This window comes from Amblyomma americanum, chromosome 6 (genome assembly GCF_052857255.1).
Source record: "Amblyomma americanum isolate KBUSLIRL-KWMA chromosome 6, ASM5285725v1, whole genome shotgun sequence".
Taxonomy (NCBI): Eukaryota; Metazoa; Arthropoda; class Arachnida; order Ixodida; family Ixodidae; genus Amblyomma; species Amblyomma americanum.
Window position 1 is genome coordinate 46,045,969 of NC_135502.1, and position 16,570 is coordinate 46,062,538.

Here is a 16,570-nt window from a genome sequence, read left to right on the forward strand (position 1 = left end):
TGAAATAGTTGGCAAGAGGGGCCGAATGCCATGCTGAACACTTACGCTGTGCGCCACGATTATGGAATAACGAGTTAAAACGGCGAGCAAGTGAGAGACTGGTAGTTTCAATGACACTTCGGTCGTTCCGCAGCCCTGAACACTCAAACTAAATCGCTGCAGCATTGCACGCGACTCTTCGTGGCCGTGATATGCCAACAGCTTTCATGCTTTCGACGTCATCAACGCAGACCATTGGTCCTATTAACGAGTTTTAAGCAATAAGACAGACAAAGAGAGACATGGAGGACTTAACTGAAAAAAAAAAGAAGCTGCTGCTTGACTGATTGAAACTGAAAGAAAATACACAGAAAAGAAACCTGATGTGACAGGCAAGCTGCGCTTTATAAATGACAATCATCTCCGCAAATGGTTCGCTTATAATGGCTTCCAACTTCTCTTTGAACTAGGGTTTTACGTTGTGGGATTTTAAAGAATGGCTCAGGCGGACTGCACGCCTGTCTTGGCTTGTCGCCGATGCCTAAGTGCGTGAGGCAGCCCTGTTGGCTCGTCTATTTAAAGCCGAGTGCGCTTTCAAGGGGCTGCACTGAGGTTTCTGAATCGTTAACTGTTTATTTGTAAGTGTGTGCGCGTGTGCGCGTGCGTGTGCGTGTACGCGTGCGTGCGTACGTGCGTGTGTTTCTTGTTCAAGCTCTGCAAGTAGCTGCGCGGTTTAAACGACTATTTTTTGAGAACGTTTTCTTTAGGTTTTGCTTGCCCGCCGTTCCCCGCACGAGCTTGTGAGTAACAGTGATGAAAGACAGTTTGCATGCTATTGGATCAATAAAGGATGTTATAAGCATTTAAAATCAATGGTTTTCGTTCTAATAATTTTTGGTTTCCTTGGCTTAATGTAACTAATATTATGATTTTCTTCACGGAATGCATACTTTGCGGTTGCTCATATTACTGAGGAAAACCTAGCTCTTTCTCTTCCCAATCAGTGAAAACAAAAACTTCATAGAAAGCGCGAAATGGCAAAAAGAATATTGACCGATTTGTTAGCGGTCACAAGAAAAAAACCGCATAAGTGCCTGCAGAGTAGAAGCTAGCTTGCCTGGCATGCTTCTAAGGACACGTGTCTCGTTATTCAAACGCTTAAATGTCTCTTCGATTCTAAATGAAAATTGCGAAATTCTAAATAAGCCAGTATGTTCTCGCCTTGAGTGAGAAATGCTCTCCGAAGTGATTGTCATATCCTGGTAGACTTTTATAAAAAATAACACATTTGCGCTTACTTCCAACCGTATTGGTTAATCTGTTATTTTATTTTTCGGTGTGGAAGCAGGGCCCCTCTACCACAGCGGTGGACTACTTTGCTTCAGGAACAAATGGCTCTTTAGTAGAACTTTCCTGCTCATAGAAGACCGACATTTGAAGTTGGTCTGATGATGCCACCTGCGGCCTTTGTTGGTTTATTTTTGGAAGTCAGCTGCTCCATCTGCTTGCGCACCTAATTCACTAATACTCACGGAAGCCTAATGAAGTCAGTAGTGCGTAATGTGCGCTCACCGCTAGGAAAGAGCTGACGGCATCAGCGGAGTAACTGCCAAGAAGTTTAATTTGCCATTCTTCTCTCCCTACAGCATAGTCGCACCACTGCTTCATATATATCCACCACAGGCGTACGGTAACGTGTGTCACGTTCAACTCTCTTGGGAACAGAGAGCGAAAGAAAAAAATAACAGGACGCAAAGGGTACCAAAATAGCCATTATAACTGCAAGGTGCACCGCGTATCTGATATACCTTAGTCTAATAAGGGTTATAGGTTTGCTCGGGGACTGATCTCAGTTAAAGCTCTCTGCATCATAACAGAGCCAGGATATGATGAAAAGAAAATGGAGTAATCGAACTGTAAAATTGTCCTTGCATTCAACCGTCACACATGCCCGGAAAGCGACAGCTTTCAAGGAATAAGCTGGAAGGAATGAATGAAAGACCGTAGCTCAAGGCATCTTCATGAAGCTGACACTCGATGCTCTTTATATTAGAGCAAACGACCAAAGAATCACTACGCTGCTTACATTATGACATAATCGTAGTACGCAGGACGGAAGGAACCCTGCCGTAAAGCGATGTAAAAAATACATAATCAACAATTAAATACTTCAACATACCATGATCACTAACTAAATACTCCCAGGTACTCATGCTTCTGAAAGCTGGTTCGCATTATGCTTCACGTTTGAATTTTAAACCACTGCAGCGGCGGGAAAGGACGAGCCGAATTATTACCGAGCGAACCTCGTAGCGCGATGGTTAGGACAATTATGAAGATTGTGATTATTTCTTTCTGGACTAAAAAAACTAACTGCTCAAGCTGCTCGCGTGTTTGAGCAGCTAAATACGTCCCTTTACGCACCGCAATAGAGTGGCTGAAAAGAAGGTATGAATTAGCACGAGCAGTCCGCCGTAAACCAAGATTTGACGAAGCGTAAGCATTCCACTAATTACTACAGCCCCCCCGTACCGCCCGAATTTGAATCTGGTGTGATAAGAGAGCCCCCGATGACTACCCCACTTTTTGAAAAAGATAAAATTTTAAAAGCCTTTAAAAGCGTCTTTAAACAAGCCTCGAAAAACGTCAGCCCGAAACGAAATGCTTAAAAATATATTATAGATCCTGGCAACCTGAGAACTAAATTTTACGCAACATCGAGTTAGCTAAAGCTATTAATATGCGTACTTCTGTAGGCTGTCTAACATTAAAAAAAAAAGAAACGAGCCTACTACTGCACAGTGCTACCACTACAGCCTATCCTAAGCTCCCCGGTTTAAGAGTCTAGTAGGACTGGAATGATGTCTAACTTTTCACGTCGATCATCGCAGACTTGTACGTTGCTCCGTCGGCGAGCTCTTCCGGAGCTGGTTTGAAATCCGTGGCAGGCATTAGCAGTGATAGACTGCGATCAGCGGCGCGCGTAAGCTCGTCTAAATAGCGGCTCCTCATGGCTGATGCCGACAGTTCGTCGCGACTTAAACAAGGGGGACTTCGAGCCTGGCTGTGAAGCGGGAAGAAGTAGAGAGCGCACCTGCCGTGCGACCGACACTGACGCACGGACCCCATGCTGTTCCACGACGCTGGCGGGCAGTGGAGGATAGGGAAGGAGGAGTGGGGGGAGAGGAGGAAGACTAGAAGGGAAAAGCAGCTTGTGGGAAGGTGCGAAGGGAAGCCTGAGAGAGGAGAGGAGAGTGAGAAAAAAAAGAGGCAAGGGAAGGGCAGGAAACTTTAAACAGCTGATGCGTACATAGCCCGCGCTTGTCCCTTTCGTAATCAGTGCTTGCGTTCACCGGCATTCGTTCGCTCTTTCTCGCGTTTCATCTCTCCTTCTTTTCCGCCTCGCCACTCGCACACCCATCCTTGGCGGCACCTCACACCACTCCCTGTGACGTCAGTGGGGAATTGTGCAACCGCCGCTCCAGAACTGCAGCCGAGGTACGGCGGCTCGACTCGCGACTGGAGAGCTGCAGCTGCGTGCGCTTCGCGTTACGGATAGTGTGGGGGGGAGGGAAACGCTGGCACGAAGCGCTCGACTCTGAACGCGCGCGCTGTGGGGATAAGCCGTGCGGGGCGGAGGAGCCGGCGAAGAGACGCGTGGCTGGGTCGACGATTTCCGCGCCGACCCTGAGAGGGTTCCTCCTGTCAGAAGGGGCGCCGCGAGCAGGATTTTGAACTCGGAGGACCTGAGAATAGAGTCAGAGTTCAATTGTCTGGAATGATACGGCCTACGTGCTCTGGCTGGCGCTTCCATTGTATTTATAATGTGCAGCATTCCAATCGTACCGCCTTCTTCTCCATGTCTTGAGAGCAGCAGCGGGTTCGTAGCTTCTGATAAAATATCCGTGAAAAATTGTTCTGGCGTGTAAGCCCGGTATCATTTTACTAAAGGCTGCAGAAAATGTCAATGTCCTGAGCATGAGCTGCACTCGCGCATAATTTCGCTGACGTGGACTTCAGTTCCAAGAGCTTCGGCAGGTATTATTTTCCCTGGAAATTCAACCAATACCAAGTGCTTAACTTACATAACGAAAACGACATGTCTGTAACGAGAGCAACAATAATTTCAGCACTGTAGTTTATATGAGGGGTATTAAGAAGACTACGTTATGTTTATGATGCAAAATGCAAGCATTTGCTTCCTGAAGAGTTTTCTAACGGTCCTTTGCTTTTCCTTTCTTTTCAAGCCGTAGAGCCGGAAGGTATCTCCCTATTATACGGATTCGTTATGCGTTAATTTTTTTTTTAACAGCGGTGCTAGCAACAGGAAAGCTTCACTGCCGCTCTTTGACAAGTCTGTTCCCGAGTCATGTTCCCAAAGCGCTTGCAGCAGCTGCATTTTCGGGCACGTGCGCATATTGACGCCTCCTACGTCTGCCAGTTTGCCGTCCCTGAGCTCAAATAGCGGCAGACTTTATTTCTAATGCAGTGACTCTATTGCGGAGTGATATCCATCCGCTAACGGGTTGTGACACGCACATCATCTCATCTTTCCCTTTTGTCGTTGAGAAGAAATACAGCGAAGTGCCGTGACGCCGCGCGTGGCGTAGTCTGATATCAATTACAGCGGATGCAGTGTGCGGGTTCCTGCCGACGACAGACGCGTCGTCTGGTTTCACAGAACAACCGGCCGCCACGCTGTTGCGTAACCTTTCTCCGTAGCATTGACTCAACCCGTTGTGCTTGTGCGCGAAACGACGAGTTCGTCGTCGGGTTACGGCTACGGCACTGACTAGCACGTTCCCTGCCACGTCGGGCCGGCCGCACAATAGCATGACGCTTTATAGATGACGGGTGCTATATGCTTCAAGCTTTGTTCTCGCTTGGTGCATAGTTACCACTGCTGCGATTCGGTTTTAACGCGGTGCGATATTCTTTTTTTTTCCCGATGCGATTCCAGCAAGCCGCTCGAGAACTTCCGGAGGATTCTGTCAGCGCTCAGAGCGTTACGGTCCCGCATAGTCTTCCTTGTCAAGCAATTTAGAATTTTCCCTCAAAGGATGAAAAACCCTTAATTCCCGGGAAGCCCGTGCACTTAATGTTGAAAAATTGAAGCTTCACTCAACGCATTTTGAGTTCCAAACAGGCCTCTTGGCGGACTTTGTGTGATCGGTGCTTCCCTGCCCTTCGAAAAACCGTTCGATCCACCAGCTCATTTGGCAGTTAGATTTTTTTTAATGTCACCGGCAAGCATGCAGGCTAATGTTTCGTTCATCACTCGTCGCTATCACTATACTTACCCTGTACGCCACGGTGGCTCTGTGGTTACGGAGCTCGGCTGCTGACCTCAAAGACGCGGGTTCGATCCCGGCCGCGGCGGTCGCATTTCGGTGGAGGCGAAATGCCATAGGTTCGTGTACCGTGCGATGTCAGTTGCACGGTAAAGGACTCCAGGTGCTCGAAGTTTCCGGCGCCCTTCACTACGGCGTCCATCATAGCCCGAGTCGCTTTGGGACATTAAACCCATAAACGAAATTTATCTTCGACGGGGAGGTTTCTCTTCTTAGTGCTCACATTACTACCTACATACCTAGCCTTATCCCTTTACTAATACATATCGTGGCACGGGTATTGCACCATGGTTAACATTTCTGGCCTTCCTCTCTTCTGCCTCTCATTCCATCAAGTAATCCTGTATACCAGGCACGTGTGGGTGCAGTCGGCAAGTGCGTCTTCGTGGTGACGGAGGAAAGCACGTGCCTTCGTAAGCACGAGGTTTATTTTTCTGGAGAAACGCGCCTAGATTTTTTCTCTTGTCAGCATCTTTCCTGCCCTCTTTCTATGTGCTTCCGATGCACGCTGCGGCGCTAGCAAGGGCAGTGGGCTCCGCTGTAGTCAGTAACTCTGACGCGCGTCAGCGGAGGGCGATCACTCAAGCTCAGGAACCCGTTGCGTCAGGCTGTCAGTCGCTGTCATTGTCTGACATCGTTTTGGGGGCGTGTCACAAGTTGAATGAAGAGCAGGCGAAGGAAAAACGCTGTGGAGAGGAAGACGCGAAGAAATAAAAAAAAAGGCTCTTGTTTTACTTTGCCTCTTCGCTGTTTAGGTGAAGATGCTCAGACATATGTACATATGTGTGTCGGCATCGTTTTCACACTTTTCTCAATTCACAGGCACAAATTCGGTTAGTGGGGCTATGAGCGAAAAGAAACTTAAAATAACTGGGCACATCGGATCTATTACACGTATTCACGACCGCTGTGAAATCAGCATTGTTTTCATGCATTTCCCAATTCACAGGCGTAATTTCGATTAGTGGAACTGTGAGCGAAAGGAAGTTTAAAATTAGTGGGTAGTTCAGATCCATTATAGGTATTGACGACAATTGTGAAGTCAGTCTACGTGGTTGTCCATTCACTAGACGACGATGGAAGGCTACAAAGCATGATGTGTGGTGCAGCATCTTTAAAAAAAAGCAGGTATAAACTCAGTGGTTCAAGGTGAAGGAGATTTGCGGATAATTTGGTAATCTTTGCTCCTTTATATGCCTTTGCAACAGCCGCCTGAAAATAGCCGGCGCAGGGAAATTTATCGGCAAGTTTTATACAAGTGACAATGGGACGCGTAATGCTCATCATGTCCTATATTAGCGCAAGTATTATGATGCACTGAGGAAAGCGTAGTGGCCGCCAAAGGGGAGAAACCCGACTACGAAGATCGCATTCAACACCATTGTTTCGTTGCCTTACTGCAATAGATCGTCAGACAGCGTCTTGCGTAACGATTCGTATTAAGCCCACGCTTCCTTTTCCATTCACGAACTGCCGCAACGGATTTCGAGAATAGAGAATTCTCTGAAAGCGTAGCGCGATCGTGCGCCCTCGCAGGAGCTGAAGAGCATGTAACTGGAAGGGAAGCACGCTTTGCATCGCCACGATGTACCTGTACAAAGCATGTCAAGAACTTTGAAAGAAGTGATTGATTTATATACGTTGCACAGAGTACGTTGGGGACACCACAGAGAACGGCAAGCTTTAATTCTTCCGTGATGGCCTTCTTTTTTTTTTTGAAGTATAGTCAGTTAATAATTACAGGCCTCTTTAGTATTGCGCAGGGACCGTCAGTAAGCGGCTACAAGTACAAGCAGTGAACCGGTGACCAGAATTTCAAACTTTGCGGGTTTCTAAAAACTCGAGAATGCGTACTGTTTTGGTACAACACAGTAATTAATGCGGATAAACCGTTAAATGACATGTAAGAAAATCGAGGACGCCTAGGCACGTCGTTCCGTTTGAGAAACACGCAGTTTTTCCATTGGCGCCGCCAAAAGACGTCGTTAGATCATGTTTACGCTGAGTTGCTCCTTTTTCTCACCGGCATCTATATCTTTTCGTTTGCCTTTTTAGTACTCCTGTGAAATGACAGTGAACGAAACACATGCTTTCCACTGTAAGAAAACTTTACCTCAGCCAGGGCACCTCAGCCAACTACCATTCAAATGCAGCGATCTAGTATCTCGCCGGCCGGTCGTGGTCTCTTTTGCTCAGAATAAAGGCGCGATTTCGCATCCATCGATAAGATAGAGAGAGAGAGATAGACAAACGGAAAGGCAGGGAGGTTAACTAGGCAGCGCCCGGTATGCTACCCTACACTTGGCAAGAGGAACGGAGGGAGAGATAGAAATTGGAGAGAACAAGCATCCATCGATAAAACCTGCACAAAAGTGAAGCTGTCTTCCGGCAGCAGTGCTGACGTCGCCGTTCTTATGTGACAGTGGCGTCCGGGCGGAAGCATTCTTTGGCCGGACTTGCCTGAGTGCGTCCGTAGGTTTTATCATCGGTGGTTTTTGCTTTCTATTAAGATGCATATTTGCTGTTTCCTAATTAGGCCTATATTTCTAACTTTACAACTAGCACTGCGTTGTATTGGCTTTTTTTTCCTCGTCTCTTGCACTGTTCGAAACGATAAGTATCAAACAGTTCCGAGAAACAAGGAATGTATTTCAAAACGCGGCTAACACCATTGAACGCCGTCAGTAAAGTAAAAGAAAAAAAATGGAGCTGGCTCTTTTTCAGCTGAAGCCGTGGTGTTTAGAGAATGCCGTGGCGGTTAGTCGGGTTCCACTTGGGATGAAGTTAATTATGCGCATGACATTTGTGTGTTCTTCGTGCGACAGTGGCTCTCCCAAAAGAAAGAGAACAATCTTCTCTCTCAGGTCAAGGATTCATTTTAGCACCAGCGGTGACTACCTTGTCGACACACTGGAGTACGAAATTTTTCAAGAGCTTTATTGTAAGTAGTCCTCGTTGTGCCCTGCAATACTTTCAAAATCGCGTTGACATTCGCTTGGAAATGTACTGTGGGGAGCGCATGTAGATACATCGCAGCCTTTCCGTGGGAACATAGCATCAAGGCACAGTTCGCCTTATCGGACACTTGTGAATGGAATTCTCTGGTGGAGCCCGTAAACAAAGCCATAGAGTCAGTGACCCAGAAAGCGCTAATCTATTAACCTGGGGTTCTCTAACATGCACTGACATCGCACAGTACGCTGGCCTCTAGCATTTCGCCCCCATCGAAACGCGACCGCCGCATTCGGGCAGGCTCGGAGAGTTGTCTCCAAACAGCTTATGGGCACATACAGTCTTTGTTAAAAAATATGCCGCGCAAGCGGTTTGCTTCCAAGTCTTGTAGCGTAGCTCTTTAGCATATTTGACAGTTCTAAGTTTGGGAGGGTTGATGATTTAAGTTTCTCCCAACTTCGTGAAATTAGGGTCACTGAACATGCAAGAGCAGCCGTGCTGCGAGGCTCAGAAGCAGACCCATTGCGCTGTATACTTTTGAGAAAGACTGCACCTTCCTCATGACCGTGCTGTATGTACTCAAAAGCTGATTGCTTCGCCACACTTAGAAAATATTTGCGCAGCCTGTAGAGTCCATTGACATGCAATTAAGTTTCCTGCGATGACAATCAATGCTGAAAATATCGAGTTGGGAAGTTCTCATTACATTATTAAATTATGGCTGCCGCGTTGCACGCCACGTATGCTTGTCTACCATATTAAATACTGAAAGTTCTTAGTGTCGCCAAATTTTTTATTTTTATGCTATTGATAAGATGTGTAAACTAGCTGTTCTTTACTTTGCAGCCGTTGATACTATGCTGCTTTTGTCATATCGGCCGCTACTTACAGATTTAATTGATTTTCTTCTATTCATATGACATACTTCGTGAATACTTAAGCGAGACCTTGATTATATTATAGTAGCAGCAGTACGAGTTTGGTGGAGTTTCAGGTTCCTAAGTTGCCCGTGTACTATGAGGACACCGTATTGATGGGCTCTGGATTGATTTGGGGCACCTGGGGTTTTAACATCTACGGCCAGGATATAATACATTGTCGTTTTAGCATTTCATTTGCACCAGAAAGCGCGCGCCGCCGGCGGGATTCAGTCCCACAACCTTGAACTCAACAGCAAAAACAAAGCGACAAAAATGTCATGGCTGGTTTCGATTTTAAACATCATGTTATCTTAAATCTGTGATAACACCTGGTTTCCCTTCCCTCTATGAAATGCTCTGTGACTGGAGTAGCATGCCAGGCCAACAACCGGGCAGACCTCTCCTCTTTCATTAAAGAATCTCTCATCCTCCTCCTGCTATGACTGTCTAAAGAAATGAATGTGAAAATAAAAACAATCTTGGGACTATTGTTTGCTAATTATGTGTTCGCAAAATTTGCTCCGAGCATCATGCACATGAGGTAGGAAACTCAACAACCAGGAATGGAGTTGTGTCCAAGCTAGTTCGTCCTCGCTAAGCCTTAAGACCCCTCCATGGCGACTCTTTCCAGGCTGCGTTTCGGTCAGCAGAATCCAACCCCGTCGGGTGACTTCCTGGCTTAGCGTGCAGCTCTTCGACCAAAATAGATTTGCCTTCCTGTACACAACAACCACTCATGATAAGCTGTCGCTAGCTTAGCTGGGACGCCAAATGCAGCAAAGCGATAGGGTGGGAAGCAAGGGCAACAACAAAGGCTGCGCTAAGAAGCAGGGCCCGCACGCCTTTTAGAACTTTGTGTTTTTTGTTGCGTTCAACATCAGACCCTGCACGCTTAAAAAGGCTATACTAGCTTATTGCATCAACAAGTTTCTTCTGCAAGGTATTACTAGCGAACAGCTGAAGTACTGTCGCGAATGCAGGGCTTAGTGTATCCGTAAAAGGGTACTACTCGGGCTAAACGGGGTAGTTTCAGCTTTGAGGTAATTGCTTACACACGATATTGTAGTGGGTGTTTCTGAGGTCCCTACTACGTTAAATAGAGACTGTTTACGTCCTGACAGTGCACAAGCTTTTGTGAAATATGTTATTGTGATTACATTTGCTGCAGGATCTGGTATGAATGCAACATTCATTGCAATGAGCGAAACAAAAAAATGGAGCCTAGAAAAAGTTAACTATTAAACAATAGGTTGCAGGATTTATAATGCTACAACCAACTGAAAGCACAAAACGGTGATGATGGCTGCCTCTGGTTCTCCTTTGGGCAATGAGAATGAGAGAATCGACACGTATTGGAACATTTGCAACTTTGTTTATAACTAAAGAACACTCAGAGATGTCATTTGTTCTAACCATTTTCTGAAATATTTCGCTAAGAAAACGCCAATAGCTAGATCATACTCACTCCTATGAAAAGTGACTTAGTGATGACATTTTGAATCTTTTTCAGTTTATGATACTGAGGCATCCGCAGGTGCTGCAAAATTTCATGTGGAAGCAAGACATTTGGCGTTTGTGGTACTTGCGGCCAGCGCCGACGTAGGAGGAAAGGCAGAACTAAGACGAAGCTGACGAAGCTGGCGCATGCGCTCACGAACGCTGGTGGCAGCGTTTTTGCATAGATTGTGACTGTTCACGTTATTCGTTGGATTTTCCTCCTTACACATGCAATAGTTTTTTAGACTACTCTATTAAAAGAGATTTCCGAGCTTGTCACCTCTTTCGAGGAAAGGCTAACTTTCCCCTGAACTCGCCTTGTCATTGGATTATGTGCATAACTGTTGCAACGTCCAATGTAATCAGTTGTTATGCAAAAGTGTTTTATCGGTTTTAGATACAAATGGATGGATGAGCGAATGCCTTAGTGCTGCGCGTTCTGCGATCCGCTTCTGCAGGGCACCCATAGTGAAGGCCCAATTGTGTTGCGGAGGCACTTTATTCGCCCTATACCGGATATGACTGCGTGAACTGACTGTAGGTTACGACGCGCTGAATAAGTCAAACACACCCACGAGAATACGGGACTAGACCATCTCTTTAAAAATCTGCACAAAGTAACGTTAAGGATAATTCTCAGGTCTATCCTTAACATCTCAGCTATAGCATCACAAGTTTTCACCGTGAAAAGGTTGACAGAGCGTGGACAATGAAATTGGCTCGCGTACACTAACAGGAGTAATATGGTACGAAGAAAAATGACGTAAACACCACGTGCTGCTGTTGCTTTGCATTCTTCTGTAGCGAATATATTAAAAAGTAAAGAAATGAAAATTTTTTGAGGCTCTATTCTTGGAGAACTCTTCGAGCAAGGGTTTCGGCCGATTTGGAATGCGACGCACGTGGCTTACCCAGAGGTGAAGCACAGGGCAGTGAAAAACTGAGTGCAGGTGGTGGCGTGCAAGAGACGACGCAGCACAAGGCCAAATCGGCGACACCAGCCTTGCCATAAGAAAATGCTGCGCCTGGAGCTCGAACAAGACTGTTGGTGTTGATAAGCATCGTCGAAAATAAAAGATATATGTTTCACTTGTTTCAGAATCCACAGCTTGAGGCCAAGTGGCCGACAAACTCGGGTACCAGGGGCTGTCAGGGGCTCGATGGAGGGCAAGCCTGTTAACGTGAAGATGATGACGTTATGTGGGGCACAGCCCAGCAGAATATCCGTCTATAATAGCCTAGTATCTCGACGCCGGTATGTGCAAGTCATATTGAGGGTTTTCAAGCTTAAGCAAATTGAAGGTTAGCAAATAGCACTGCCTTCGGTGTGTTTCTCATTTGTCAGCCTCCTGTGTACGACGAATTCAAAAAAGGGAGCCATCGGAAGTAAATGAATTCTTGTTGCGGTTAATGAGAAATGCGTCTCCAATTGAAAAATGCAGACGTATACATGCAGTCTCAGATGTCACAAAGAACGCGACAAGCCTTCCCTTCCTTCTCAAATAGCAACCATCGGGTGACGGGCGGCGGATGGCGCGCTCTCGAAAGGTCTGCTGATACCAGCAGCCTTTCCGACCCTGCCACGAGCACAGGCCGCGTATCTACATCTATCTCGCGGCGGTGGGCGCGTAGCCATTGCCACTTGATCAGTAGCAGCACCAAGGAGGAGGAAAAAAATGGAGTGGAGAGATATGAAGGGAAAAGTGCAATCGCATGGAATCACGCAGACAGTGCGCTAACTACTGGCTTGCGGCACAGACACTGAGCTGAGCGGTTGCGCACGCGGCGAGTATTTCATAGTTCTCGGCTTTCCTCGCTGATGCGACGGAGGCGAGCGATAAACACGCGTTGCGACGAGGCGATGATCGCGCTCTAGGCAGCGCGCGCCTCGGACTCCAGTCTGAACGGGTTTGAACCGGCTCAGACCGCCGCGGCGCTTTGAGGTCACGTGGAGGCGGTACAGCACGCTTGCGCGTCAGGCGGCGGTTGCAACACCTGGATGCGCCGTGCAGTGACTCGGTTGTGAGGCTTGCTTGGCGCTGTGCGTATCGTAAGCTCGCGTTACGCCTAATCGGCTGTACTTCACCTTCCGTCTGCCTTCTTTCTATTTATGTTCAGTTATCAACGGTGTCGCTGCCCTGTGCCTAAGAAACACTAGTGAATAAAAGCGTCTAAGTCATCGGTACTTTAACAGCAATTCCCGTGTGGACTGATGCACTTGGCACGTTTTGACTCTAAGGTTTATCATCAGAGTCATCGTAATCACCGGGGCAGTGATCTCCACTGACCAAAATCTACAAGTTTTCAAGACACAAACGCGAAACATTTTTAAGTTTCTCACGACGGAGAAAAAATATGTACTCACTGTGGCACTCGATATACACCAGAACTATGCCATGAACTAGGAGGTAAATAGACGTCGTTGTGGCGTGTTCCGGATTAGTTTCCCGCCTTTTGATTTTTTTTTTATCGTGCACTGACCAGTTTACCAATATCCTTACCAGTACTCCCCTTAGCGGCAGATACGCGGAGGATATAGAAAAGGGTTCAAGCTGTATTGAGAACCATGCAGCGAAATATAAAAAGGAAAATTAAAACGTTAAGAGACAAGAAGCGGAACAGGTCAAGGAACAAACGCGTGTTTATGACACCCTAATCTAAATCAAGAGGAAGAATTGGGCTTGAGCAAGGCATGCAATGCGAAGGCAATATAACCGATGGTCTTTAAGAGTGACGGAATAGATTCCAAGAGAAGGCAAGCGCAGCAGGGGGCGGCAGAAGGTTAGGTGGGTGGATGAGGTTCAAAAGTTTGCGGGAACAGGATGGCAGCAGCTGGCACAGGATAGGGTTAATTGGAAAGATATGGGGAGGCCTTTGTCCTACAGTAGGCGTAGTCAGGCTGATGATGATAATAACATCGCACAGAACGAGGGGGTAGCCATTTAGAAACAGCTTACAATTACAATTACAGTTAGGTTACAATTATAATCAAGTTACAATTGTTTAAATAGGAGACACGTGACAAAAAAGAAGCCGAAATTTTTTGATGAAATCTTTGCGAACAGTAGCGATGTCTTGAATGCGAGCCGGGCAGATTCGTGTCGGCTGTAGTTCATGTTATTGTAAATGTTTTGAGAGACACACTGAATTTTCCCTCGCAGCATGAAGACGAGGACTCGGTTGGAAAGTATCGTCTCTATCCCGCGGTGCTCACGAATAGGTTCTGCCGTAAGAAGTCGCATGAAAGAAATGAGGACTCTATGACTTAAAAGTTTTCTAAAGAGACCAGTCATGAGCTCGAACTTTCTTGCTTTTTGGGACTGTGTGGAATCCGCAAGGCGGAGTGCAGCCGGATGACAGTACAAGGTTTCCTAGTGACGTAGAATTTTTTAAGGCTAAGACGCGCGCCGACAAGAAGCAGATAATGGAAACACCCTATCGCGCCCAATTATATCATTAGTTTCATTAATAAATTTGAGCTACTGCTGATGCATAAGGTCCTTTGCTTGTTTGATAACATGACTGCAGCGCCATTTTGGAGTCGTGTTGAGGGGAAGTATGCAGCTTTTAATGGAATGTGCTGCGATCAGTCTGCACTGCCGTGTAAGGAAATGTGGCACTGATAATTCTCAACGAAGTCAGTAGGAACTGCTCAATGACGCATAATCTCACTGAAAGCGTTATGACAAGAAAAAGGAGTTATTACTGCAGATTGTCATCCGCACAAGGAACTGCAGCAATTTTTTGGCCAATTAAAAACCGAGAAATTTTGTCCTGCGAGTTTTTAACAGCCACCCACACACAAAAACACAAGCTGTTTTATAGGACCTGTAATAAGCTCGAGCTGTTCATGCGTCAGGTACTTTATCTCAAAATACGACTGCACAGTCATGTAAGGTAAATGTGCTTGCGATAAGTCGACACAAATAATCTGAATAAAAGCAATAATAGCATTAAAGAAATAAGCGTTCTATTCCTGCTGCAGACTGCTGTCCAAACAAGGAAATACAGCACTTTTTCGGGGCAATTAGAGGCCAAGTACCGGTTGGCTCACACAGCAAAAATTTCTCTCTCAACTTTGCAGCTGCTGCCGACTCACATAAATACGTACGGTATTATCAACAGCCGGAGCGTGTCGTCACTGCGAGTCGTTTAAAGGAAACCCACCACTTCAGCGAAAGCTGGTGGATTGCAAATCTCTTTCCTAATAAGGATATGAAAGGAGGGACGTGGAAGTATGTCACCGGTTTAAAATGCAGGCTGAGTGATTGCAGGCCTTACAGCATGTCGGGAAATATGGCATTCGTAACATCTGAAGTATGCCGTCACCATGCATTAATGAAGCAGTTATTCGAAACGCGTGCCTTTCTATATTTTAATGACAAATTTTTAGGGTCTATGCTGCAGTCTGCAATTGTTGACGGGGAATCGTCGACATTTTAGACAAAAACAAAATGCTCTCGTTGAGAGCTGCCTGGCCGAAGATAGTGCTTGCAAAAGAAAGATATTACAGTTCCGCAGTAAAAAAAAAAAGGCAAAATAATCCAATCACGCTTTGAAGTTCACCACGCTGATCTTATCACAGGGCCGGCGCTCCAGAGTGTCATACTTTTCAAGTCTTTGGCAAACGGGACGACGAGATGATTGCATGGAAAGAAACTGAAAGAGAAAATTGAACTGAATGGAAGGAATTGCAGCACGGGAAGAAATTTTGGCTAGACTGCTCTTCAATATCATGGTTAAGGATAACAAAGAAAGAGCGTTACGAAGAGGTTATTTCTGGGCCGGGCTGTAAGCGCTACACCAATTAATGCTGCCGCCAAGGAAGTCTGTAGGACCATTTGCGCATCAGTTGCTCTTAAAACGTAACTGCAAGTTCCACATTTCTGGAAAAGATAAAATTTCATTTTCCGCCGACTTTTTTTCAGCTTCCCTTAGAGCTTCATCATCCCCTTTTCAAATATCGCCGACACTGGCACCGTTGCGTCCCTATTATTTTTTCATTTGCCAAACATTCACCACTTATATGTCATTTAGCCCAGCGGTTCGTTTTAATCAACCGCATATTATTCAACCCATGCATCACCAAATATCTTCAACAGCGACGCAGGAATCATATCATCCCTGTCAAAAGCGGAAGGAATCTTTATAGTTCTACTGCTGTTGTTTTACAGCTGTATCGAATTTATTTCAGCTCGTTCCGCTTGAGCGTGCATGTGATAAAAAATGACTAGGAACTATACGAGTGTTCGAATATACAAAATTTGGAATACCGAGCATCTTCCTACTCGATTGGCTCAACGAGTGAAATTGTGCATTTTAAACATTATTAGAAACGAATCGAAGTTGCTTTAAAGTTTTCGAATAGTTTCTGAATACTTTTCACGAAGTTTTAATGAGGCTAGACGCAGTTTTTTTTTTGCGACTGCTTTAAACAACAGCTGTTGTGATCTCTATGTGTGGAAGGAAGTGTTCAGCTCCACGGCGCGCTTTGTTCCTGTGACGGCGTAATGATCATGCATCGCCTCGAAGATTAGGTGATGCAGACAGGAGTCAGATAGCTCTATCAAACCGTGCCTGATGTCTGATCTCAGAATGCATGAAACATTTGTGACTGTCTTGCTTCTTGTCTACTAAGATGGGGCGCTAATTTATTTGCTGTCGTCGCCATTATCACAAGGGAATGTTCTCATACGTTTCACAAGACGGTCATAGAGATAAAGTGCCAACCTTGCCTTGCATGTCTCCTACTAAAGCTGCAATGTGTATTTTGAGAGTTTTAGGTATAACTCCACAACTTATACTGCCGTGCCGCAGCACCATCACTTGTATTTGGCGGTGTCGCAAGGTATTCGTTCCGTCCGAATATTA

At 45.9% G+C, this 16,570-nt stretch overlaps 1 protein-coding gene across 2 annotated transcripts in view; it reads right to left on the reverse strand.

Annotated features, from left to right (window-relative positions):
• The window catches only part of LOC144136759 (facilitated trehalose transporter Tret1-like), a 39,815-nt gene that overhangs the window by 13,397 nt on the left and 9,848 nt on the right, over positions 1-16,570 (reverse strand). The window contains exon 1 of one of the 2 annotated variants that reach the window (XM_077669351.1): positions 2,850-3,123. The exons of the other annotated variant lie outside the window; for it this stretch is intronic. Within the exon in view, the coding sequence (XP_077525477.1) occupies positions 2,850-3,108 (259 nt within the window). The 5' untranslated portion in view covers positions 3,109-3,123. Of the gene's footprint in view, positions 1-2,849; positions 3,124-16,570 lie in introns of those variants that run through there. 2 annotated transcript variants of the gene reach the window in all.